At 47.1% G+C, this 24,345-nt stretch overlaps 8 protein-coding genes across 8 annotated transcripts; 3 read left to right on the forward strand and 5 right to left on the reverse strand.

Annotated features, from left to right (window-relative positions):
* Positions 1-491: 491 nt before the first annotated feature.
* On the reverse strand, positions 492-4,252 carry N7529_008467 (uncharacterized protein; the record flags this gene model as incomplete). The annotated part of the gene is made up of 9 exons (XM_057243994.1): positions 492-509; positions 578-864; positions 945-1,374; positions 1,431-1,471; positions 2,211-2,864; positions 2,914-3,365; positions 3,420-3,901; positions 3,962-4,149; positions 4,204-4,252. 9 exons carry the CDS (start codon positions 4,250-4,252, stop codon positions 492-494), a joined length of 2,601 nt encoding a protein of 866 aa, XP_057095532.1.
* A 614-nt stretch (positions 4,253-4,866) lies between these two features.
* Positions 4,867-6,169, reverse strand: N7529_008468 (uncharacterized protein; the record flags this gene model as incomplete). The annotated part of the gene is made up of 4 exons (XM_057243995.1): positions 4,867-5,180; positions 5,235-5,677; positions 5,734-5,981; positions 6,032-6,169. 4 exons carry the CDS (start codon positions 6,167-6,169, stop codon positions 4,867-4,869), a joined length of 1,143 nt encoding a protein of 380 aa, XP_057095533.1.
* A 1,375-nt stretch (positions 6,170-7,544) lies between these two features.
* Positions 7,545-9,517, reverse strand: N7529_008469 (NAD(P)/FAD-dependent oxidoreductase; the record flags this gene model as incomplete). The annotated part of the gene is made up of 4 exons (XM_057243996.1): positions 7,545-8,041; positions 8,098-9,027; positions 9,121-9,163; positions 9,224-9,517. 4 exons carry the CDS (start codon positions 9,515-9,517, stop codon positions 7,545-7,547), a joined length of 1,764 nt encoding a protein of 587 aa, XP_057095534.1.
* Positions 9,518-10,948: 1,431 nt separating this feature from the next.
* Positions 10,949-11,916, forward strand: N7529_008470 (uncharacterized protein; the record flags this gene model as incomplete). The annotated part of the gene is made up of 2 exons (XM_057243997.1): positions 10,949-11,158; positions 11,215-11,916. The coding sequence occupies 2 exons, from the start codon at positions 10,949-10,951 to the stop codon at positions 11,914-11,916; spliced, it is 912 nt and encodes a 303-aa protein (XP_057095535.1).
* Positions 11,917-12,306: 390 nt separating this feature from the next.
* Positions 12,307-17,843, forward strand: nscA (non-reducing polyketide synthase nscA; the record flags this gene model as incomplete). Its single annotated transcript, XM_057243998.1, has 4 exons — positions 12,307-12,647; positions 12,714-13,017; positions 13,069-13,869; positions 13,923-17,843. The coding sequence occupies 4 exons, from the start codon at positions 12,307-12,309 to the stop codon at positions 17,841-17,843; spliced, it is 5,367 nt and encodes a 1,788-aa protein (XP_057095536.1).
* A 132-nt stretch (positions 17,844-17,975) lies between these two features.
* Positions 17,976-18,962, reverse strand: N7529_008472 (Zn(II)2Cys6 transcription factor; the record flags this gene model as incomplete). The annotated part of the gene is made up of 1 exon (XM_057243999.1): positions 17,976-18,962. One exon carries the CDS (start codon positions 18,960-18,962, stop codon positions 17,976-17,978), a length of 987 nt encoding a protein of 328 aa, XP_057095537.1.
* A 1,761-nt stretch (positions 18,963-20,723) lies between these two features.
* Positions 20,724-21,842, forward strand: N7529_008473 (uncharacterized protein; the record flags this gene model as incomplete). The annotated part of the gene is made up of 1 exon (XM_057244000.1): positions 20,724-21,842. The coding sequence occupies one exon, from the start codon at positions 20,724-20,726 to the stop codon at positions 21,840-21,842; it is 1,119 nt and encodes a 372-aa protein (XP_057095538.1).
* A 362-nt stretch (positions 21,843-22,204) lies between these two features.
* Positions 22,205-22,639, reverse strand: N7529_008474 (DUF4267 domain-containing protein; the record flags this gene model as incomplete). The annotated part of the gene is made up of 1 exon (XM_057244001.1): positions 22,205-22,639. One exon carries the CDS (start codon positions 22,637-22,639, stop codon positions 22,205-22,207), a length of 435 nt encoding a protein of 144 aa, XP_057095539.1.
* Between the last annotated feature and the right edge of the window lie 1,706 nt (positions 22,640-24,345).

Genomic DNA, 24,345 nt, shown 5'->3' on the forward strand with positions numbered 1-24,345 from the left:
TTTTCCCTCCAGGTCAGTTCTTGCTTTTCCCCTGCTTTGGGGTGCCTGAAAAGAGTTTTTTTTGTCGACCTTGCTAATTAGTGGGGTTGTGGACCGTTTCGGTGGTCGTTAGGGTCTTGGTGCCTGCAGGCAGGTGGAGACCCGGTCGCTGGAGTTGGCGTTGTATTTGGTGGTCATGGAAAAATTTGGTGCTAGATATTTTGTGGAATACATCTCTGCCTGAATGGCTCGTGCAACATCTGGACAAGTAGTATGTGCTCGTAGCTATATATGCTACGTAAAATACTAGGCCAAGCTTTTGAATGTGACTTGAAAAGTTTGCGATGTCGAAAACTCGACCGCTGAATGTGTAAATTATCGTGAACATCTTGTAATCCCCTATTCTAATAGGGATGCAGTGAAAGAACATTTCCTCCGTCAGGTTCTCTCCATTATCATAGAGCTTCATTTTTAGCATTGCCCATGCCATTTCAAAATTCTGGATATTTCGTTTACTCGTCGTCGCCGAGCTGTGTTGAAAACCCACGTTAACACATGTTCGAAAATCAACATTGGAACTCAAAGCACAATAACTTACCTTAGGGGCAAGGTAGAACCGCAGGTGGCCACTTCCAAGGCCGTACTCAACGAGCAATGGGACTTCCTGGGAAAGGTGCAGCACGACAGATGAGGACAGGTTGGAAGCCTTGCAGAAGTTGACAAGGTACTTGAGGGAGAAGGTCAGGGCGACGGGTTCGGAAATGTTGACAGTAACATTTTGGTCAGGCTTGTCAACGTTGGTGTGCTGGCGGATGGTGACGGATCCGTTACCGATGTCACCGGAGCAGGAGAACTTGACACCCTCCTTGTTGGCCTCGATGACGACTGAAAAAATATATTAGCAAGGTGCAACATGATATTTACCAGTATGGTGTGTGCCCAACAAGAGATGGAACATTACTTACCTGACTCAGAGAGAGCGTTGAGATCTCTACAGATACGCTGGAACTCAGCGGAGGGCATCTCCACGGTGGCAGCATACTCGGTCTCAGGAATGGCCAGGTGCTCCTGGTCAATGTCCATGAGCTTGATATCATACTCGCTCAGGCGATCTGTCTCAGCACTCTCGAACATCAGGTTCACGGCATCGGGCGAGTCCTCAGCCTTGAGGGTCAGGATGTCTTCATTCTGGGCGGCGCGGAGGACCTTGGTCAGGGAGAGCAGGTTGATGCCGAGGGCGATGTTACGGTCGCAGCGGTAAGGAGAGAAACCCTCGGCACGGAGCAGCATGGAGACCAGGGCAACGTGGGAGTTGTCCATAGCCTGGAGGGCAATACCGGAGTCATTGCAGTCAAAGTTGCAGTCCTGAACGAGATCCTTGATGGCATCGACGACCTAGACAAGACTGGTCAATATCATGTGAGGTTAATTGATTGGGATAGATCACATACGCGCTTCAGAAGGCTGGCCTGTTCCAATCGTGCTTCCAACACTAAAAAGAGGGTTAATTGATCGGTTCTTCGCACACAACAATCTTTTCGATTTCGTGTTGACCAACTCACTCTTGTGTATGTGTTTTAAATTAATTCGTGAAAATAGAAGGATGAGGTTGGGGGGTATCAAATTTTAACGTGAAGATGGAAGACGAGAAATAAGTGAAGGATAAAAAGAAAGAGGCAGCGGTCTAATATATGGATCGCGTTGAAGGGTGGGGAAGACGCGGTCGCGTTTGGTTTGGCGATATGTCCCTTTTGGGTTTAAGTTGGATACCTAAGGCGGCAAGGCCACAAGGCCCTGTATATCCCTTCTATTCACATTGAGAAGTCGGATTTCGAGAAAATAATTACACTCTTCTAGAAGAAAAGAAAATTATTGTTGGAAATATATTGCATTTACACAAACAGCTGTCATATACAAAAGCAACTTGGCAGCCGTGCCTCACAAACTCAAAGTGAATAGACAACCACCATCGCCTTACCACTGTACCCAGGTTCAGGCAGATGATGAACAATAATAATATAGAAGAAAATAAAAGAAAATAAAATAATACAACCCCAATTCAAACGCCATTGTCGCCGAACCCCGTTTATACATGTTCTGGGTATCAATTATGACATCCTGCTGCTAGCGCTGGGAAGTCAAGCCTGTGCCCGAAGGCGCAGAAGAAAGTACATACGATCCTGCCGAAGGGATCAAGCACGAGAAAAGGATCTAGGCCATGTCTTAGATACTGGTGACTCTTTTTGAAGAGTTGTTCCCTGGCCGTTGCTTGATAACCATCTCCAGTTCCCTGAGCATGTTGGTGCTAGCATCTGCCTTTTCGCGGGCGGTAGCCTGCCTGGCACGGTCTTCTCGGACGCGTGCCAGACGCTCATCTCTTGTCAAAGACATCCTCTTGTTTCTTGAGGCTGGGAGGACAATAGCTTCGAAGATCTCCTCATCATCATAGGTCTGGGTCAGGTCCGGTCGGTACTCGCCATTCAAGGCTCTGAGTGCATCGGTTGGACTGCCTTCAACGGCCGTGGAACCTCCCAGACTAGGAGTGGGAGACATAGGCAATAATAGTGTACTTGACGGTCTTGAGTGTTCTCCAACACTTAGTCGATCGTGTTGGTTCACCAATGCGGTTTTCCCGGCTTCCCACTCTTGGAGGAGAGCGCGGAGATCGCTACCGACCGAGTCGTACTGTGCAAGGAGTGTACTTTCAAAGTCATCAGCGTCTGCGCGCTCGAGATTTGCATGCGACTCCTCGCTGACGATGTGCATTTTCGCATGCAAGGCACGGACCCCTTGTGAGAGGGAGCTGAGGCGCCGGAATTGCGCTCGCAGGTGATCCTTACTTGGTGAGGCCGAAGGTAATGGAGATGGAGGGATCGTATTATCGCCTGCGGAGATTAATGGGTTGTCTTTGGAGACCGGCAGGAAATTACTTACGATCCTCCTCATTTAAGATTGCGGTCATTTTCAACATGCTGGTGCCAGTTACACCAGCAAGCTCGCGCATTTCCTCGACAGCAGAGCTCCATCTCGTGATATCGGAGCCTCCGCCGTCAGCGCTAAGAGCCAACAAGCAGCACAAGACGCTTTTTCGGATGCTGTACAGTTTTCCAAATAGACCGCGAAGAGAACGCAACGAATATTGATCGTCGTTTGTTCGTTGCGACAACGAGAATTCAATGGCCTCAAGTTCTTCCAATCCAATGTCGTAAATGTCGTAATATTTGGCTAGGTTGCCCTCGTCGGTAAGCGGGCGCAGGATGTTTTGAGATTGAATATATCGCTCGAGCATTGAGTAGAAACACTCCGAAACTGCGCGACGCAATCTCAAGCAACGTCGTGTCTGTACTACATCCTCAAGCCGACTGATAGGTGGCAGAGGAGTACTTCTGTAACAACATGTTAGTCCAGTTACTATTTTAAGAGATGTTGGGCATTCTTACATCCGGTAGCCTCGCGAAACAAGTTCCACTTCCTGAATGAAAACCACAGAAGCCGACGCAGCAGAATCAAAGCCCTGGGCATTTCCAATAAATGTGCCAGCTGCCTCAACAGCCTGATGCCGTAGGTACTTCAGCCATTGCCGTTTTGCGAAAGCGTAGAATAATACACCCACGGCCGGGATGAGTACCAAGAGTAGTCCAAGTTTGCGCAGACTGAGTCCTGATCCAGTCTTTGACCTGCTCCAATGCAATAACCAAGCGATAGAGAAAGAGGTACAGGCGGTGACAAAAGCGCCTTGAATTCCAAAAGTTGTAGATAGAGACGGAAGAGCTGCTGGTTGTTTCGCGGATAGAACATCGGAGGCGGAGGTGTAGGAGGGGGCACTGTGTTCGTTCAGTAGCTGCGACGCGACAATAACGTAGCCAAATTGTTCCAAAAAGCGCTCATTGTCGCTTCGCGCTAGTCGAGCATTCAAGGCAGACTAGAGAAATTAATATTAGCATGGGTTATTTATGCACTGTTGAGGAACAAGAGGGCATACGGAGCACGCGTCATAGAATTTCTTAAGAAGCTGTCTCTGTGGTGTGCCTGTTTCCAGAGGTTTCGGGAGCTTGTTTCGAACACGGTCTTGGAATTTGGATGCTCCTCGGGGGGCAAAGTCCAAAGTGGTATGATCGTCGTCGCTGGGTGTCTCGTCTACGGGCCAGCTCTCTTCGTTTCCACCCTCCCCTGGTATGGAAGTCAGCGGGTTTGCATTCTTCAAGTATCTCAAACATAACGAACCTTCTAAATAATCAGCCAAAGGCGAGTTCTCATATACCACTGACTCCATGTTGCGGGATCATTCCGTGACGAGCGGAGAAGGTGGGCGATCAGAATGGTGACGTTGAAGAGTGAGAAGATCGGCGCTTATAGCAGGGCCATGTCGCGAAACTTCGCATCAAAATGTAGAGCAACTGATGTACGGAGTCAATAATGTGGAAATGTCAAAAGGTGCTGTGGCCACGTTGGGAGAGGCATGTCCGGGGAAAGGAGGTCTCGCAGTCACGAGAGTCTAATTTAGAAACTTGACCCACTTACTTGTTCCTGGCGTCCTTTTGATTACATATGTATTTTATAGGCGCAAGGGTGGTTCATCTCAGAGATTGGAGATGAAGATTATAGTTCCTGGAGTTTAATGAACAGTTTCAAAATATACTAGTCACCGACTGTATTAAAGTTGACATCATAATGCCTATGCAGGGTGTAAGCCTCGGCAAGCGACCTTTCCAAGGTTGGGAGGGATTCTAATGTTATGTGCATAATAATTAGTCATCATGCATAACGCCTCATATAATATCTAGTAGGGGGGATCGGCGCACATTGCTTCTAGAATGATTTGGCGATCATTTTGCCTCTTTGCATTTCAGCTAACCCAGGATTCTCAATTTCTACCAAAACGCACTACTATTTCGGAACAGCCACAATAACCGAGTTTCTCATCACAGGACTATAGGTTCGGATCTCAACAACCTTCAAGCCTGCCTTGTCCAAAAGAGAATGCCACTGATCCACAGTTCGCTCCATTGCTCCGTGCATAATGTACATTTGCATGTCAATACACGTACTCCACCAGTGGACTCCTGTGTTTGGAAGGGCCAGGTCGTCGATCAGAATCTGTGAATCTTCTGCCATGGCGGGGATGATATTTCTCAGAATATCGGCCGCCTTATCATCCTCCCAATCATGGAGAATTGCGCGGAGATAATAGTACTTGGCACCTGAAAGCAATGGTTAATCATATGACTTCCGAGGAAATTCAAGATCGATCTTACCTTTCACCGGCTGTTCCTTGAAAAAGTCATGCACCATGAATTCAACTCCCTCGATCTTGGGCGCACGTTGAACGGTTTCCTCAAGATCTTGTAGGATGATTTTTCCTCCCAAATTCGGGTGTTTGGCCAGCAGCCTTGCAGATTGGTGCCCAATATTGCCACCAATGTCAACAAACACAGTGCGGTCGGCATCTGCATCTCCGACTGCAGGTACAGATGGGTCGACAAACGGAATGACGTCCAACCAGCTGCCCTCTCGAGGCACACTCATGAGCTGCTGGAAGTATCGAAGAATCTTGGGGTTCTGCTTCGCCCAAGGGAAGAACTCCAAATCAGTGTTGGCAGACTTGTGCCAGGCACACTGTCCGCCAGTGATGTTCTGGTATTTGTTTTCCTCCAGATATTCTGGAAGTGCCTGGTAGGCCGGAACACTGATGTGGAAGCTGTCGTACGATCCATGTCAATGAAACAACTTGTATCCAAGAAATGTCGTACTTACGCGTGAAGCAATCCACCCTGGATTCGAGGGTCAGACAGTGACTTTGTAGATTGATTACCAGCAAAAACATCCTTGCTTGTCTCGGCAATCAAACGGTTTGCTGAAAGGAATCGCAGGACACGAGACATCAGAAGCGGATCGGCGCCTTTGTGTGCCGCAAGCTGCTCGACAGATTTTGGCTCTCCGTCGGCCAAAGTAGTGAAGATATCCAAGTCATATCCAATCTTGATCATTGACAATTGTCTGCCCTATGTGGGGTTAGCTGATATGGTACTCTCGAGGTATGGCACGAACTCACAGCATTCAAAAAGCGAATCATCATATCATAAGGTGTCTCCAAAGCCTCAGCTGCCTCGCGTAGTCCATCTTGAAGACGCACTCTGTTGGCCTCATCGAGATGGGAAGAAGCTCCCAGAGGTGCCAGAAGATTGTCCATGATCTGCTTTTCTTTGAATGATGTTGTTTACTTAAAACCTGAGCAGGAATGTAGCTAGCATTTTATCTTCGTGCCTTTTTTATACACACCCAATCGAAGTACATAATCGATTGTTACTTCGAGTTTCTTCAACTCTCCGACTGGCATCTTTAGGGCTAAGTTCGATATCCGGACTAGCACCGGACCCCGAGCTGACCCGAAAATTCCCCGTCTCACTATTGTCCGTGATTATGCCCGGGATTTACGTTCTTCTTTTTTTTTCTATCTCAAGTTCTAGTAGGCATGGTATGGTGAATCTTATTAAAAATTACCTACACAGGTGCTCCTGTTTAGCCACTCGCCACATTAAGCGCGGACAACCACACGTACCAAACTTACAAGAGAGGTTAGTTATAAGAACTTATAAGCATATTAATTTGCCCTTCGGGGCATACGGTCAACTTAAAGTATACAGAGAAGATTAGCATGGCCCCTGCAAAAGGATGATAGTCTTAATAAGAGAGTAAAGCCTTTTTCCTTTTTCCTTACAGAAGCATATTGATGAAGTTAAATTGTGGGGCATTGTGTACGATGTATTATGTACTATTGGTCTCCTTTTCAGTGAGTCACGTTTTAATCCACATCAAAGGGCCGATGGTTCGAAACACGCATACGGCAAATGAGCTTGATCATCTACTCAAGGAATCTGTTGTGAATACTGACGTTTATCACACTTTATTTTTTGCTCGACAGCATTAAAATAAAAAAGAATAGTTTCCGCCCGCATGAAGACCTCAGATGTATTTTTCTTTCATTACACAGACGTTGTGCAACCACCCCAACAATATTTTTAACTCACTCATATAATCGTCAGCAAAAATTGCCGATTTCAGACCCTTATTCCTTTATAAATTTATATAGTGACATAGTTTTGAATTATTCTGATGTCAATTATTATTCTAAGTATAAGGTAAGATATATATATATATATTACATCTGTAAGTATTCTGGTATAAAACTGCTAATCATCACGGTTTTTTTAAAAGAATCTGATTGATAGTCAATTATAAGGCCACAATATATAAGATTGAGATCCATTCGGGCACTAAGGCAGTCGGATGTTATTACATCTTGAAATCTCGAGGAGTAAGCTATGTGTATAGAAAACAATAGATGAACCCAGACTAAACGTTATCCTTGGTCTGCAAAAGATACCTTATGATATCTGAAACCCAGTTTAACTAACCCAGGTGTTGGGTCTTAGGCTTTTAGATGTAAAAGAGTGAAAAGCAGGTTCAAAAGTTATAACACAATCATATTGCAAGCAGCAGCCAATACCAATTAACACATATATATCTTTGAAAGCTCCAGTCATAATCATTGTGCAACAACCAAATTAAACAACAATAGCAGTAACCTCCTCAACTGCAACAGCAGGTACTTTCTCGTCCTTGGAATCTTCATGATGAGCAGCTTCACCATTGAGGAATGAAAGAAGATCCGTCTTTGAGACATCAGGCTTGTATCCCTCGGCCTTGCGCAGTGTCAGACTTCCACGCTGAAGGTAGGGAGCCATGCCGTTGATAGTGTCCAGAGTGAAGTTCTCAATGTTCAAGGAGTCCTCGGCACGAATCATCCGGCGTCCACGAATTGTGTTCATAATGTTCAACTCCTCGGGAGAGAGGGTCTTCTCCAGCTCCTCGATAGCCTCACGGGTCTTGAGGTCTGTGGCTGTGGGATCGCTCAGACCGAGGTTTTTGAGCTTCTCGAGCAGAGCATCCTTCTGTTCGATGGGGACGTGGGCAAAGGCTCGGAAGCAGAAGTCGATGGTCTTGGAGATTTCTGCGGTACTCAACTTGCCTTTGGTGTCTGTGTCGACCGTACCCTGGATGACTGTTTCGGTGGTTAGTTGAATCATCCTTCGGGAATGGGAGAAAAAGATAACATACTGGGTCGGAAGTGATCGAAGGCTCGCTCGAAGCTCTCCTCATCCCAGTCGTTCAATACAGGTTCATCCTGGGAGCGGATCTGTTTGAGGGAGCTCAGGACGACCAGAAGGAAACGAGTGTAGCCCTCGGACACTTTCTTGGAGTGCCATGTTGCGGCCTCCTTCTCAGTGACGTCCCCACGGATGGCAGCGGCAATAGTTGTCGCAGCAGACAAACCACTGGACAGGGCAAGGTGCACACCAGAAGAGAAGAAGGGATCAATGAAGCATCCGGCATCTCCAGCGATACGGACCTGAGGGAAAGCATATGTAGAAGCGCTGTAAGACCAGTCGGAAGCAGACTTGACCTCGGAGACCAGCTCGCCGTTTGCTAGCAGATCCTTGATACCCGGGACCAAGTTCAAAGATTCAAGATAGAAGTCCTTGCTGGAAGGTGAGTCCATTGCCTTCTTCTTCTCGGTGGCCTTGGCCTGGTTCTGCACAATACCAACAGAGTGGGTACCGTTGTGGAGAGGAATAAACCAAACCCAGCCACTGGCATCCTTCAAGGCCTCAAAGTACGGCGAGCCGACCTTGTGGGTGCCAACTCCGTAAGTGCCACCACCGTTCCAGTAGGCCCAGCTGGCAACATTCTTGAGACCTTGGTTGTACCGCCGGTTCTTGAGATACTTTGTGCTGACAATACCGGCCCGGCCACTGGCGTCAATGATGTAGTCAAACTTGACAGAGCCAGTGCTGCCATCCTTGCGAGACCAGGTTGCCGAAACAGGCTTTCCGGGGTTAGGAACATCAGAGTCAGTAGACTCCTCGGAGGAAGGCTCGAATTCGATGCTGGTGACCTTGGTCTCGTCAAAGATCTTTGCTCCGCTCTCGCCAGCATGGCGGAAGAGAATCTCATCTGCCTCAGATCGGATGACGTTCCAGGAGTAGCCTTCGGGTCCACCCGCAGCAATGAAATCGGTGTCTAATCAAACGTTTAGGCTCATAGTTTATAAAATCAGGAAGTAAGCTGTTATGAACTTACATGTCTCAGGGCGGGACCAGTTCAGGCGGAAAGCACCACCATTCTAGATCTAAGATCAGCTAACCTATCAACAAATACAAGATGAGATAATTTGTGTACTAACCTTGATGCGGAAGCCATGAGAATCGAACTTCTCGTAGCAATCAATGAACTTGAGGAAGTGGCGCATAGAGGGAAGCATGCTCTCTCCGATATGATATCTTCGTTCATAGTTAGCATGTTTGCTGAGCTCGATTTTCTTGCGTTGTGCAAGCTTTGAAGTCAGAACTGACCTGGGAAATTTGTCGGCTTCCAACACAACCACACTGATACCCTCACGGGCCAGAACCGAAGCGGAGTAGGACCCTGCAGGGCCACCACCCACAATCAAAACCTTGCAGCTCTCGGGAACAGACATTGTTAAATAGTTTTTGAGGTAAAAGTAAGATGTTTTGAGTCTTTGTGATGAATGAGATAGTTGCTATGAGATGAGGTTCGAAAGTAGCAGACAAGGTGACTCTTTATCACCATTTTATAATCATACCATCGGAGAGCTTTGTCAGGAATCAATCAATTACCTCCGGTTCATGGAGCATTCTCACCTTCACGGTGTCAGACTCGGAATCCTAGCGAATTACTCTGAGAACAGTGTTATTCATCCGATGCGTGAAGAACGCTCGGACCGGGATATACTTCGGAATCCGACAGCCCTAGTTGGGTATAACCCCACTAAACCCGATCGGGACATTGTATGCACGGAGCCAACCCAATTTCTGTTATTGGTTAGGTAGCTTGCAGACAAAAATGTACCGCCATCATGAATATGTGCCTATTCAACTATACCAGTGGTCAATCAATGCAAGCTGTTCCGGAATAGCCTCAGAGGCACGCAGTGCTCTGAAGCTACCAACTTTTGATATTTCGGAGAGCATCGGCTCGGGCCGCTCCGCTTGAATTCAGGAAATCTATTAACACTGCCAGGAACCTGCACCGGCAAGGTGGGTATAAGAGTGTATGCCTGGCTCGAATTGACAGAAAGATCTCTCTTTTCAAAAGGTAAGGAGCCAGGGGGATGACATGCTGAATGAACGACTTTCGACCGACAGAAGACTGGTCTTCCCCCAGAAGGGTAATTCTGGACTTGAAGCTATTGTCAAGAGATGCCACTCCAAATACTATTCAATATTATGTTTTCACGCAAATAGTCCAAATAAAGTAAGGAGTATTTGTATAGTTGAACTCGCTTCCAATTTCTAAGAGCTTCTCCCCCTTCAAGCTTGAGATAAAGCACAAACAACCGAGTTTGTGATAAGCTCTATGGGAAGCTCCAAGACAGTCATATCTGTGATCCAACACGATATATTCTTTCGTCTTAGACCTCAGCATTGATTTGGCCCCAGTAGAAAACCTAACTAAGATGCGACGCCATAGTTACCGTTGATGTAAATGAGTCATGTAATTTATATGCAGGTTCATAGAAAATTAAGCTGTAATTTACTTATGTAATTTTCGTACACACAGTACTACTTTTGCATTGCATATTTTCGACTTTGTACCATTTTAGTACGATATAGCTACTGATTACTTCTTGAAAAAAAAACGTCAATAGCCAGATCGAAAGATTGATTCGTATCTCAAAGGGTCCCTGATTATGTATTAATGGAATTTGAGTCGAAACGATTCTGGTACACGGATACTGAAATGGACTAGGAGGCCTCGGGAGTAAGCAGGTAAAGATTAGCTAAGATCAATAACAACCCACCGAAATCTGACCCCTTGCCCGATCGTACTCTTTATTTATGACTGAAGTCTAATGCGTTGAGTTCAAGGGAAACCAGAATCACAAAATATGTCGACCCCCAAAGTATGGGCCCAGCCTGGATGGCACGACTATCTAGCGGCTCGAAATTCTAGATTGCCTTGTCTCCCAGCAGTTACAAAACTCAGCGAAGAGGTTGTCCGGATAATGGGTGGGAACCCAGGTGACATGCAAATGCAAGGAACCAACACATATCTTGTTGGAAGTGGTGAAGCAAGAATTTTGATAGATACGGGACAGGTCAGCGATACCAGGACTAATTCGAATGGAAGACTAATCAAAAATTTGGATTGCAGGGCTTCCCAATCTGGCTCACCACACTGGTCGATTTTCTTCAACAACATCAATTGAGAATCTCCCACGTACTTTTGACCCACTGGCATCCTGATCATACCGGTGGTCTCCCGGCGCTACTCGCTCAATATCCACATTTAACGAATTCTGTCAGCAAGGCCCACCCTGACAGAGGCCAGACTTCGATTCACGATGGGCAATTATTTACAACAGAAGGCGCTACGCTAAGAGCTTTATTTACTCCTGGGCATAGCATGGACCATATGTGTTTTGTCCTGGAGGAGACTGGCGCCATGTTCACCGGCGACAATATACTCGGGCATGGAAACAGTGTGGTTGTGGAAAATCTAGGGCGCTACATGAAAAGTCTCGATGTAATGAGAGAGAATGTTCATAGCGCAGCGATCGAAGTCGGATATCCAGGGCATGGGGCTGTGATTGAAGACTTACCTTCAAAGGTTACTGTGTATACGAGACATTGGGAAACGCGGGAGAAAATGGTTACATCGGTTTTCTTGGGGGCCAATACGACAAAAAAGTCATTCTTAACGACCCGAGAGATCACAGCGCACCTCTATGGACCCGCAATGGATGCAATGGCGGGCCCGTTCATAGCGCAGGTCTTGTCGAAACTAGCCGAGGAAGGAAAGGTCAGCTTCATTGTATTGGCACAGGAGAAGAAGTGGTTTCTACTTCGAAATTAAGTTGTTTTTTTCCTATGGAGATATTAGTTCTGGTTGAGGATAACTATGAATATATTCAAATTAGTGTTAGATCATTCATTTAAGTGCCCGAGTTAAGCCCGAAGGCTAGTAGTATTACTCCGAAAATCTAGATAGCCACTGCCGTACAATTATCCGAACTATATTTCTAGCTGTTGAAAGTATGAAGCCCTCTAGAGTCGGATCCCGGTGCTGATGATTCTGTTCAGCCTCTCGGCTGTTGAATCATAGGCATTGTGGTGGATTGCCCGAGATAGTACGTGCGCGGGAAAAAAATATCTATATAATAAGTGGAGATTGATAGTGATTCGGACGCACCATATTGGATTATCTGTTTTGCTTAGGGATCAGTCCATTTTCATCCATAGCAATATGGACACACCATCTCAATCCTCAGGCGAGATGATTTCGTCGCCTCGCCTGATCTTGTTCAGTCATGAATTTCCAGTTGAAAGCCTTACAGACCTCTTTGGGTCCCTTCAAAGACATAGCCGAGAAAGAAGGCTACCTCTTCTCGCCGGATTTCTCGCCGAATGTACAGTTGTTCTTAGGGAGGAGGTGCTAAAGCTTCCCCGCCAGTTGCAACATACCTTGCCACCATTCAAGTCTGTCATGACATTGGCAACGAACTTGGATGAGCTTCGCAAGACACCCATTGGAGGTGCTTGGGAAGGAGCCTTGCTTTGTGTGCTCGAGCTAGCAATGTTCATTGGGTTCGTTTGATTTATAATTCCTCCTTGATAGGCCGAGTCCAATCAAAGCTAACTATGCATTGTTAGACACTATGAAGCTCAGAATATTCATTACGAGCTAGCCACCTCCGGCGAGATAACTCTCGCTGGTATGAGCATAGGATTGTTCGCAGCCGCAGCCGCAGCCACAGCATCGTCCTTGTTTGAGCTGGCTTACACGGGTGCGGAAAGTGTTCGCGTGGCATTTCGATTTGGCTTACATGTTGGGCAAATGTCTCAAATGCTTGAGCCTCAGATTCCCGATGGGTCTCGAAAAAGCTGGGCATATGTGGTGGCGGGCCTTACAGCAGAAAAGGTGCAAGACGCGTTAGACACCTATAACACCGAAACAGTAAGCTTGTAAATCCTTGCCAGATTTCATTGAATACGCTGACCTTTGAAGCACAATTCCGATCTTGGTCGTGTATGTATCAGCCACGCGGACTCAAATTCTGTTGGGGTGACCGGCCCTCCATCCCGTCTTGAGGATTTATTCCGTCGTTCGCCAAGTCTGCGAAGTGCAAAGCACTCCTCTCTTCCCATTTATGGTGGTCTCTGTCATGTTTCTCATATATACAACCGCGAAGATGTGACCGCTATCCTGACAGGCTGTAGAGTTGCACAAGACTACTCTCGTCCTGTCTATATCCCACTTTTATCGCCAAATTCGGGACATGCTTTTCCCGCCAGCGATGCCGCTCGCCTGTATGAGCTTATCTGCACAGAAGCCTTGACTGAGCCTTTGTTTCCCGACAGACTCAGCTCGGGTATAACCTTAGGCTTGTCAAATTCACAGACCCTAGAGTGTGAAGTCTCCCTCTTTCATCGATCGATTGTGTCCGACCAAATTCTCGCAAATTTGGAGACCAACCTACCGGGGGTTGTGGTCAAAAAGCACGATTTGATGAGTTGGTCGCATAAAGAAGATATTTTTGTCGCATCATCGTCGGCCTCATCACCAAAGTTGGCAATTGTAGGAATGGCTTGTCGTCTTCCCGGTGGAGCAAACGATACAGAGCTTTTCTGGAAGCTTCTTATGGACGGCCGCAATACCTGCACGACGGTACCAGAAGATCGATTCGACCTGGAGACTCACTACGATCCCACTGGAAAATCCGACAACACAACTCAAACTCCCTTTGGAAACTTCATTGAGCAACCTGGTTTATTTGATAGCGGATTTTTCAATATGTCACCACGTGAGGTATGTAACCTTGTCGATGACTTGCAAATTTTGATTAACATGCCATATAACAGGCGGATCAAACTGATCCCATGCAACGTCTCGCACTTGTGACTGCCTACGAGGCTCTGGAGATGGCGGGGTATGTTCCAGATCGAACACCGTCAACATGTAGAAAGCGTGTGGGCACTTTCTACGGACAAGCCAGTGACGATTATCGAGAATCAAATGCAGGCCAAAAGATTGGCACATATGGAATCCCCGGTGGAGAGCGTGCTTTTGGAAATGGAAGAATCAACTATTTTTTTAACTTCGGCGGTCCCAGCTTCAACCTTGACACTGCTTGTTCAAGCGGCTTGGCAGCTGTGAATGCAGCATGCTCATCTATCTGGGCGGGTGAATCAGACATGGTAGTAGCTGGCGGGCTGAATATCATAACAAACTCGGATATCTATTGCATGCTGTCAAAAGGCCACTTTCTGTCCAAAACTGGCCAGTGCAAAGTCTGGGATAAGGAAGCAGATGGCTACTGCCGATCCGATGGCGTTGGATCGGTTGTCATCAAGCGTCTGGAGGATGCAGTGGCCGACAATGATCCTATAATCGCGACAATTGTGGCCGGTGCAACTAATCATTCGTGCGAAGCTGTGTCCATCACCCACCCTCACGCTGGTGCCCAGAGAGACAACTATCGACAAGTTATGCAGGCTGCTGGGGTCAGTCCCTTGGATGTCAGCTATGTGGAACTGCATGGAACAGGAACTCAGGCAGGCGATGCTGTTGAATCTGAGTCTGTCGCCGACATCTTTGCTCCTCTAACCCCGGCACGACGTGAAAAACTCAAACTTGGCGCTGTCAAGTCCAACATTGGACACGGAGAAGCAGCCGCCGGTATTACCTCTTTGATCAAGGTTTTACTCGCGTTTGAGAAACAGGAGATTCCTCGCCATGTTGGTATCAGAACAGAGATAAACCCCGTGGTCATGCAGAATATGCAAGATCGGAATGCAGGCTTGGTAATGGACAGAACCGCATGGCCAAGACCAGAGAACAAGAAGCGTTATGCTATTGTCAACAGCTTCGGTGCTCATGGTGGAAATACCACAATATTGCTCGAAGATGCACCCCGCAAGCCCGTGATTGCTGCGAAATCCCAAACTGCATATGCAATTGCCCTTTCTGCCAAAAGTAAGGTGTCGCTTCGGAAGAATATCAAGGCTCTTCTCAAGTTCATGGATGTTCACCCTGAAGTAAGTCTCGGAGATTTATCCTACACAACATGTGCTCGTCGGATGCACCATGGAACCCGCATTGCAACATCTATCACGAGCAAAGCCCAACTCCGAAGCTTCCTAGAGTCGTCTACGGAAGGAGTCGACAGCTTACGGCCCATTCCAGTCACGGCCCCCACCGTTGCTTTTGCTTTTACGGGACAAGGTGCTTTTTATCAAGGGATGGGTGCCCAGCTGTTTAGGGATTTCCCATTCTTCCGTGACCATGTCATTCAGCTAGATCGGTTATGCCAGCATCTGGGTTTCCCGCGTGTTGTTCCAGCAATTGAAGACAAGCAGGAAAGTCATGATGTTTCTTCAATAGTTACCCAGCTCACGATTTTGGTGCTTGAAATCGCACTGGTCAAATTCTGGGAGCTGCTGGGTATTCGACCTTCCATCGTCATTGGCCACAGTCTAGGCGAATATGCTGCATTGGTCGCTGCAGGAGTTATATCAGCCGCAGATGCAATTTATCTTGTTGGCCGACGCGCAGAGCTCTTGGTAGCTACCTGTAAGCCTGGAAGCCATGTCATGCTGTCTGTTCGTTCAGGCATTGATATGATTCAAAAACTCGCGGGCGATCATGTTTACGCTTATGAGGTTTCATGCCTGAACGATCACAACTCGACTGTCATTAGTGGCATGCGAGAGGAGATCGAGGCCATTCAATCAGTCTTGGAGGCCAGCGACATCAAATGCATGCAACTGGATCTCCCATATGCGTTCCACTCTGCTCAGATTGATCCTATTCTTGAGGAATTTGAGAACATCGCCAAGCACATCACGTTCCACCCACCTCAGCTGCCCATCATCTCGCCGCTGCTTGCGAAATGCGTTTTCGACAGCAACACAGTGGACGCAAGGTACCTTTCCCGAGCATCTCGCGAAAAGGTCAATTATATTGGCGCCCTTGATGCCGCCCGCGAGCTTGGAATTACCGAAAAGTCGGTTTGGCTGGAGATTGGCCCACACCCATTGTCAGCCTCTTTTGTCCGAGCCCATGACTCGGGCGCAAATGTTGTCGAGTCCTTGCGTCGAAGTGAAGACAATAATGTCACCTTGACCAGGACCATGGCGAAGATGCACTGTGAAGGACTCCCTGTGTGTTGGAATGAATATTTCAAGCCAAACGAACACGCATACAACGTCTTGAGGCTGAGCGCATATCAGTGGAATGACAAAAACCACTGGATTCAGTACGAAGGGACATGGGCTCTCGACAAGGCTATTCCTAACGGAGGACAGAAAGCAAGACCAACTGGGCAGCCTCTCAACAGTGCGTCTGTGCAACAAATTGTTTCGCAGAAGATTTCTGATTCAAATGTTGAGGTCGTCGCTGTCACTGATGTGAAAAGGTCTGATATTTTGGATGCCGTTCTTGGTCACACTATTAATGGTGTTGGAGTAGTTACTGCTGTGAGTTTTATTCTGCCTTTTCAACGAATATTAACCATACTGACCCGTTCGGAACAGTCAATTTGGACAGACATGGCCTTGACACTAGGCTCATACCTGTACAAAAAAGATTCTTCTTCGAAAGAAGACCCTCTAATGAATGTCACGAATATGAGCGTCCAACACGCCCAAAAGATCAAACAAGAAGCTGTCGGACCCCAGCTTCTCCACATCGAAGCGACCCTTGATCGAGCCACCTCCACCGCAGAGATTGCGTGGTACAACCTGTCCACCGATGGCCAACGATCGAAAGAATCGTTTGCTACTGCAACAATCATTTACGAGAGCTCCACCAGGTGGAAAAAGGAATGGCACCGTCAAAGCCACCTCCTAAACTCTCGCATCAACTCTCTGCAGAAAATGGCCTCAACAGGAACAGCCAATCGACTTTCAACAAGTATGATTTACAACCTGTTCCGCAATATCGTGGACTACAGCCCGCGCTACCAAGGGATGCAGTCCGTTGTGCTAAATCAGTATGAGGCCTGTGCGGAGATCGTCCTATCAGCGGATAAACACGGGGAATGGCACACTCCACCCCACTGGATCGACAGTCTCTTCCAATTGGCTGGATTTGTTATGAATGGAAGCGACGCGACAAATACGAAGGAATTCGTGTACCTGACGCCCGGATGGACCGACTTGCGTTGCATTGAGAAGTTCGAGGCTGGCGTTAAGTACCAAAGTTATGTTCGCATGGTCCCTGATGAAAGCGATCCGAACACTTTCCTCGGAGATTTGTACGTGCTTCGTGGGGAGCAGATCGTGGGAATGCTGGGTGAGATCAAGTTTAGGCGCATGCCGAGGGCTGTTATGGGCACTTTATTCAATGCTCATGCTGCTGCTACTGGTAGGAATGCTTCACCCGAAAAAGCATGTGCACTCCAGCCTGCATCTCCATCCGTCCCTCGGTCAGCCATGCGTCTGGCGGTTGAAAAGTCTAAATCTAAGATTTCTCCCGCTCCTGTCCCAGAAGCAACAATGATAACAGTGCCGCCACCAGCACCATCTAGCGCCTCCACTGCGACGAATGATGAACCTTCTATTATTACCGACTGCGTCAAATTGATTGCTCAAGAGGCGGGGTATCCAATCTCTCATCTAACCGATGAATCCTCTTTTGCGGAGCTTGGTGTCGACTCACTCATGTCTCTTGTCTTGTCGGAGAAATTCCGCAGTGAATTGGGACTGGAAGTCAAGAGCTCTTTGTTTTTGGAGTGTCCTACTGTGAAGGAGTTCAAGAATTGGCTGAAAGAGTATTGCTAATTGTATAAAGAGAACATAGTATCGTGCATTATAATTCGTTTGCGTATATAAAACTCCTTTGAAACACTGTTTTTTTGCTAATGACAATATCGTAACCAAACTCCCATCAAAAAGCGAGACCAAGAAGCGAGTCTACCCAAGCCAATAAGTTGTATCATTGGTGATCTGCTGCAATCTCTCTCGCAAAAATGTAGCCATTGATGGCAAAAACCCTGCCGGCAATTCTGACCCATTCTTTCTACCGTTGCTTCTATTCAAGCTTCCATTCCCATCATTGTATCGCTCCGTGAATTGAAGAATCAACTTGGCCACTTTAGAAAGCTCGCCCAACACTCGCATAGCCGTAGCTTCATGCTCAGGTGACCTATGAGGCCCAACACCAGGACTTTCCCAAGGCGCTGTTTGGTCAAGAACCGCAGGGGGCGGCTGATCTCGAGCAAATTTGGCAATCGTCATAACATGCATATCAATGATGGACATACACATCGCAGAAACTAGCATGCCAACCTCCGCCCGCTCAGAACAAGGACAAATCAAAATAGTGGAGAGCTGGCGAAAGGCTGATGTGATTGTTTGAGCGGTTGCGTTGAGCAGAGCCGAGTCAACGGGCGATGCTCGTCTCAATTGTTCTGCTGGAACCTCCAGATCCGCAAATAAGTCCAAAGCAACTAGCACGCAGTCAGGGTCAATGTCACGATGCTTTGCCGGATTTGACTCTGATGGGTTGAAATTGTTTTGGATAACAGAAGCCGAGCTTGTGCTGTTGAGGCTGGCATCGACTGAGGTGGCTGCATTGAAGCGGGAGTATATTCTTACACTCTCATCTACAAAGCGAGTCGTCGGTGTATTTTTTGTAGAAGCTCGGTCCGACTCCTCGTTATCTTTCTCCTCGGAGGATGGTTCTTTTGACCGATAAGGTCGGCCAACCCGTCTTGCTGGGCTGTAAAAGCATGTATATCCAAGCTTATCGCACCGAGCGCAAGATGGCTTTTCTTTCGTGCAGCGCACTTTAGATGAAGAACACTTGTCGCAGGAATCTTTGAGCTTTTGCGTTTGTGACGTGAGAGGTGGAGAAGTAGTTTTAGAGGAGCGCGAGGACTGGATACGGTTGCGATCCATGGCGTCAATGGTTATCAAGTGGTTTAAAGAAAGAGAATTTTTCCTTTCAGCCATTTATCTAGCATTATTGGCTAGCCTCGTGGTCATTTTCCAGCCCACTTCTGCCCCTCTTTCAGAGGACTAAAAGTACGAGGATGCGAGTGAGGTAGTGTGGATATTTGTCTAGACTTATTCCGATATGACAATAGGACAGATATAAACAAATGAAGTGGGCGAACCTCGTTGAAACTTTCCCAGGTTCCCGTTCCAAGGTTGACGCTAAGCCTGAGCTAAAAATAAGCGCTAAACTATAGTTGGTTAGAGGTTCCACTCTCAGGTCAGCATCCACGGTCTCAATTCCATTTCATTTTCATTTCACTTATAGAACGCAAATACAAGTCGAGCTAAGTAATGATAAATAGAGCCTCGATCTCATCTTCTCAAACAAAAATTTGACAGGTACACATATGTATTAATTTCAAAATCAAACGCGTCCTATTGACAACTTGCCTGGACACAGTGGGTCACGGAAAGCGACAATCTCCCGCGATTGTAAAACTAAACGAGACGCCTAATCCACATGATCCATATGTAGGCAATTGGCGAATTGTCCGTCGTTGCATTTGAGCATGTTAAGTAAAGTGGGGTTTCGAGAAATTGCGTCCTAGATTGCGTGGAATGTGAGGTTATTGTCCAGTTTGCAACCTCTATATAATCTGGAAGGCTGAGCAGGTACGACGTATACTACACTGAAATTTTGTTGTAGGTCGATCAATTGGGAAATGGAAATATGAATCTTGGGAATCCCTGCACTCGGCACATTACCCATTTCCCAATCTGTATGTAGGCAGGAACTGTGCCAAGGTGGTCAAGGCTTACATTTGCTTCACAAATATGCAGGTGTATCTTGCCCAACGATGGCCAAGCGCAATAGTAGCACAGTATCCCGGTGGCTGACTTAATTCGGAGCAGATAACCATTGGGGGCTTTCATGAAGCAACTAAGATTTTCAGTAAGCACAAACCAATATCAACTCCACCGCCTAGGCTTGATTTTCTAACCGATGTTGGCATGTAGAATGTCTTTCGTGATAATTTAGCTAATCGTCAACAAATTTCACACTAGCACTCTGCATCTCGGTGGATGTACCTATCTACAGAGTAGATTTGGTGAATGTGGATAGTTTTAGCGACAAATTGAGGCTCTAGTCTATATCGAGCGTAGCGGGGCCGATGTTGCAGTGGAACATTCAGTCAACTTTGTATTATTGGTCCAATTAATAGCACGATTCGAAATACGCCAGCAAGGCCAGAAAGAAAAAGTAGTCGATCGTAATTGTCCGAAGAGGAAATCTGTTTGATGTACGGAGTACAACCCTTTATTATGCATTATTAGCGTAAATCTGGGGATCTTGCGCTCATAACCGGGAAACGGCCCCACGGTCCAGCTTCGGCTGAAACTCGACATGGTTTTAGTTTATTTTTTATGCTGTTTTTCTCCTGAATGACGCTCATTCCAATTGCTTTTCAAGCAATAATCCTTACGATATAAGTGGCCTGTGTATTCCCTTCGAGTGTGGAATTTTCTTTGTAGTCTATGCCAAGACTTTTATAGAGTTAGCCTGGTTTTCTTTGTTTCGCGATGGAGAAACCCTGTCTTGTTTCTTGCACTTGTACCCATCACCTACTACCCCCCAAAGAACCCCGTCCCCCTGGCTCTTCTTGGCGGCTCAGCCAAGCCGCGGGGTTTTCTCAAAGGGGATCTGGTAACACCGACCGTACAATGGAAGCCTTGGATCCAACCGATCCGGATTTCCTTAAAGATCCCATGTCTTTTCCTTTGCCACATGGGACCGACGACTGGCGATCCCTTTTCCCTCAATGTACAGCCCATGACGATCTGTTTGATCAGTCTGCAGAGTCCAACACATCATTGTTCGCAGGATCATGTCTCAACGACTTAGATCTCGACCTAAATGTTGATCTTGATGCCGATCTGTACCTGGATCCCTTTATATCTACATCCTCGCTCCCTATTAGCGCTAGGCCAGATCTCTGCTCCGTTCCTGCAGCTGGTCCAGAATCTCACGCATTCAACGACCACGATGAGCCCATGCTTGATTGCTCCACGCTTCCCGACTATTTTTCCGATCGAATCCCCGCTCAGCCGCTCTCCACCCCACCCTTCGCCGTTCCAGAGTCGATACTCACCCCATTTCCAACACCACCGCCTCCAACCGCAGCAGCCTCCTGTATTGCACAACAACGCCCTCCTTGCATGATAACTGCAACACAATCCCTCCGGTCACTTCACATCCGTCAAAACAGTTGTCTATCGCGCCGGCCCGGCCCCAGCTGCTGTGGCAGTCATGACACCAGTGGACCTGAGCAACCACGCATGTCTGGATCAGTCCTCAAATGCAACAAGGACGCGGGCATGTCAGTCTGTCGCATGCTACAGTGTGCTTGTGCTCTCCGCCCCCAAAATCAGCTAATGCTGGCAATCATCTGTTCCAAGCTAATCGCGTGGTATCGTGCGATGATCCGCACCTGCTTCTTGGGCCGCCATGGCGCGAATAGCGCACTCGACGAGGACACCTCGTTAGAGAAAGTGGTTCACCAACCTGTTACGATCGGAGATCATTCGGTTGACGACCAGGCGCTGGGGCTGACCATTCAGACGCAAGTCACTTTAGGTGAATTGCGGCACATGCAACGCCTGGTCGAGACTCTTTCGGCCCGAATTCGGGAGACCAGGAACCCGCACCCCAAAGCGATGTCGGGATTCGAAGCCGAGCCCGAGTCCCAGTCGACTGGGCTCCCAGGGGTCGCACATGACCAGCTGGTGACCCACTTGCTGAAGGAGGTTCATGCAGCCAAGGCGGATCTCGTCACTGCTTAGGAAAAGCCGTAAGATCTGGGCCTTCATTTACCTAACGCTAACGAAGCATACATACACGAGCAGACATTTATGGCTTGCTCTTTAAGAATCTGGGCGCTTACTGGGGTATATAATATTCTAACTTATATACCCTTGCCCAGAATCACTGTCATCACATCACATCCGAGAAGTTGATTCTCACAGTCGCTGCAAACAACACATTGAGCATCAGATACGTCGCATCCATAGTTCATAGTTCCCGCTAAGAAATATTCGGTTGCTCAATATCCATTATCTCAGAATATGTCATTCATCAAATCAAATTCCAATCGTTCATGCAATCCACATCTTTAACCCAGTTCGGCTCTGTTTCCAGTTCCAATTCAAACTCTCCACCAGGCCCAGCCTCCCAACATGATACCAGTCACAAGATGCCCCCAAATCTTTCCCCGTCGACTCTCACCCCCAAAACGCGCCACAATCAGCGCATCAGCAACAGCGGTGATACTAACAATTGCGGTGAAAGTAGTGAGCGCAATCTCCTGGCCCTGAGCCTGGAGAAGAAGATAAGTCAAGCCATAGGTTGCATCGCGAATACCGCGGGCATAGGCCAGAGGAGAAACAGAGCCGTTGATCTGCTTTTGGGTTTGCAGAAGAGACGAGTTGTGGTCAGATTTCGATGCGCCCTTTGTCTCGTTTTCTTGTTCGAGAGGGAGGCCGAAGGCTTCGTAGTCCTTTTCGGCGCTGAAGAATGGAAGAAGGCCGAAGGCCAGGAAGACTCCACCGAGGAGGTAGGAGGGGATTGGTGAGAAAGACATGGTTGGCTTTTTGGGCGGTAATCACGCCCTGTGAAGAGACTTGCGTACTTAATGGTGGAATGATAGAAGAAGAACTGGCGATGTTTTTCGAGAAATATATGGCTGTTTGGAGTTAATCGGGGAGTTATACTTCCCGATTAGGAAGACTCGGAGAGTTAATCAACTACATGCCCAGGTGTTTGACGGATTCCGGGACCTTGAGTATTCCAAGAATAAGATTTAGGCTATTGGTTATTGGATGATGCATTATTGTAAACAAAAATGCTTTGTGCATCATGCTTGGAATTTTGGACGTTGTCATTTTTGTTGGTTGGGCTGCCCAATACTATAACGGCAATCTCCGTAGCCCACGAATTGGGCTTATCGCTCACCCAATTTTTTATCATACCAGTATATGGAGCTATTTAGTGATGATAGAATATACTCCTCAATCGAAAATAGATATTTTGTGGTTAATGATCAAATTTATGGCTTTAATAGGTTGGATTTTGAGGTCAGCGCGTGTTCATTATACTCGACAGGACATTGAACTCTAACGTATTTAACCACCGAGCCGCCATAACCCCCGAGTCGCCACATAATCTAAAACATGTCCATGAATTAGCACTTAATTAATTCAACCATCCACTATGCCACCAATTCGCCCCCAAACCTCTCGAAATTCAGTAGAGCAGGAGGGTAGGATCTTATTAGCAATACAAGCTCTTAAGAAACAAGATATCGCTACTGTTTCTCTCGCTGCTCGCACTTTCAATGTACCACGTTCCACTTTACGCGATCGTATCTCCGGCCGCACCGAGCGAAGAATTGTACGCGCAAATTCACATAAACTCACAGAGATTGAAGAAGATTCCCTTCAAAATTGGATACTCTCTATGGATGCTCGCGGATCAGCCCCTCGGCCTTCTGCAGTTCGAGAAATGGCGAATCTTTTACTCGAATCACGCGGAATAACCCCGGCTCCTTCGGTCGGTGAGAATTGGGTTACAAAGTATGTGAAAAGGCATCCCGAATTATCGAGTAGATTCTCGAGGCGCTATAATTATGAGCGTGCAAAATGCGAAGATCCAAAAATCATCGGGGAGTGGTTTACTCTCGTCCAACAAACTATTATCCAATATGGGATCAACCCCGACGACGTTTATAACTTCGACGAGACTGGTTTCGCGATGGGATTAACGTCAACCGCGAGGGTTATTACAAGGAGTGAATACTATGGTCGGCGATCGCTTCTACAGCCTGGAAATCGCGAGTGGGTAACTACGATTGAGTGTATAAATGCTTCGGGATGGGTACTTCCTCCGACTGTGATTTTTAAAGGTAGAATCTATATTGAGGGATGGTTCGATAACCTTCCCGATGACTGGCGATTTGAGATTAGTCCGAATGGATGGACGTCTGATGAAATTGGACTTCGATGGCTTAAAAAGCTTTTCATTCCATCGACTTCTTTAAGGGTAAAGGGTCGATATCGACTTTTAATACTCGATGGCCACGGAAGTCATTTAACCCCGAACTTCGATAAGATCTGCGAAGAAAACGACATTATCCCAATCTGCATGCCTCCGCACTCATCCCACCTTTTACAGCCGCTCGATATTGGTTGTTTTGCGGTGCTAAAACGTTCGTACGGTCGGCTTGTTGAAACCAAAATGCGGAATGGGAGTAACCATATCGACAAACTTGATTTCCTCGAAGCCTACCCT

The sequence above is a fragment of the Penicillium soppii genome (genome assembly GCF_028829465.1).
Source record: "Penicillium soppii strain IBT 18220 chromosome Unknown utg000006l, whole genome shotgun sequence".
NCBI classification, from domain to species: Eukaryota; Fungi; Ascomycota; class Eurotiomycetes; order Eurotiales; family Aspergillaceae; genus Penicillium; species Penicillium soppii.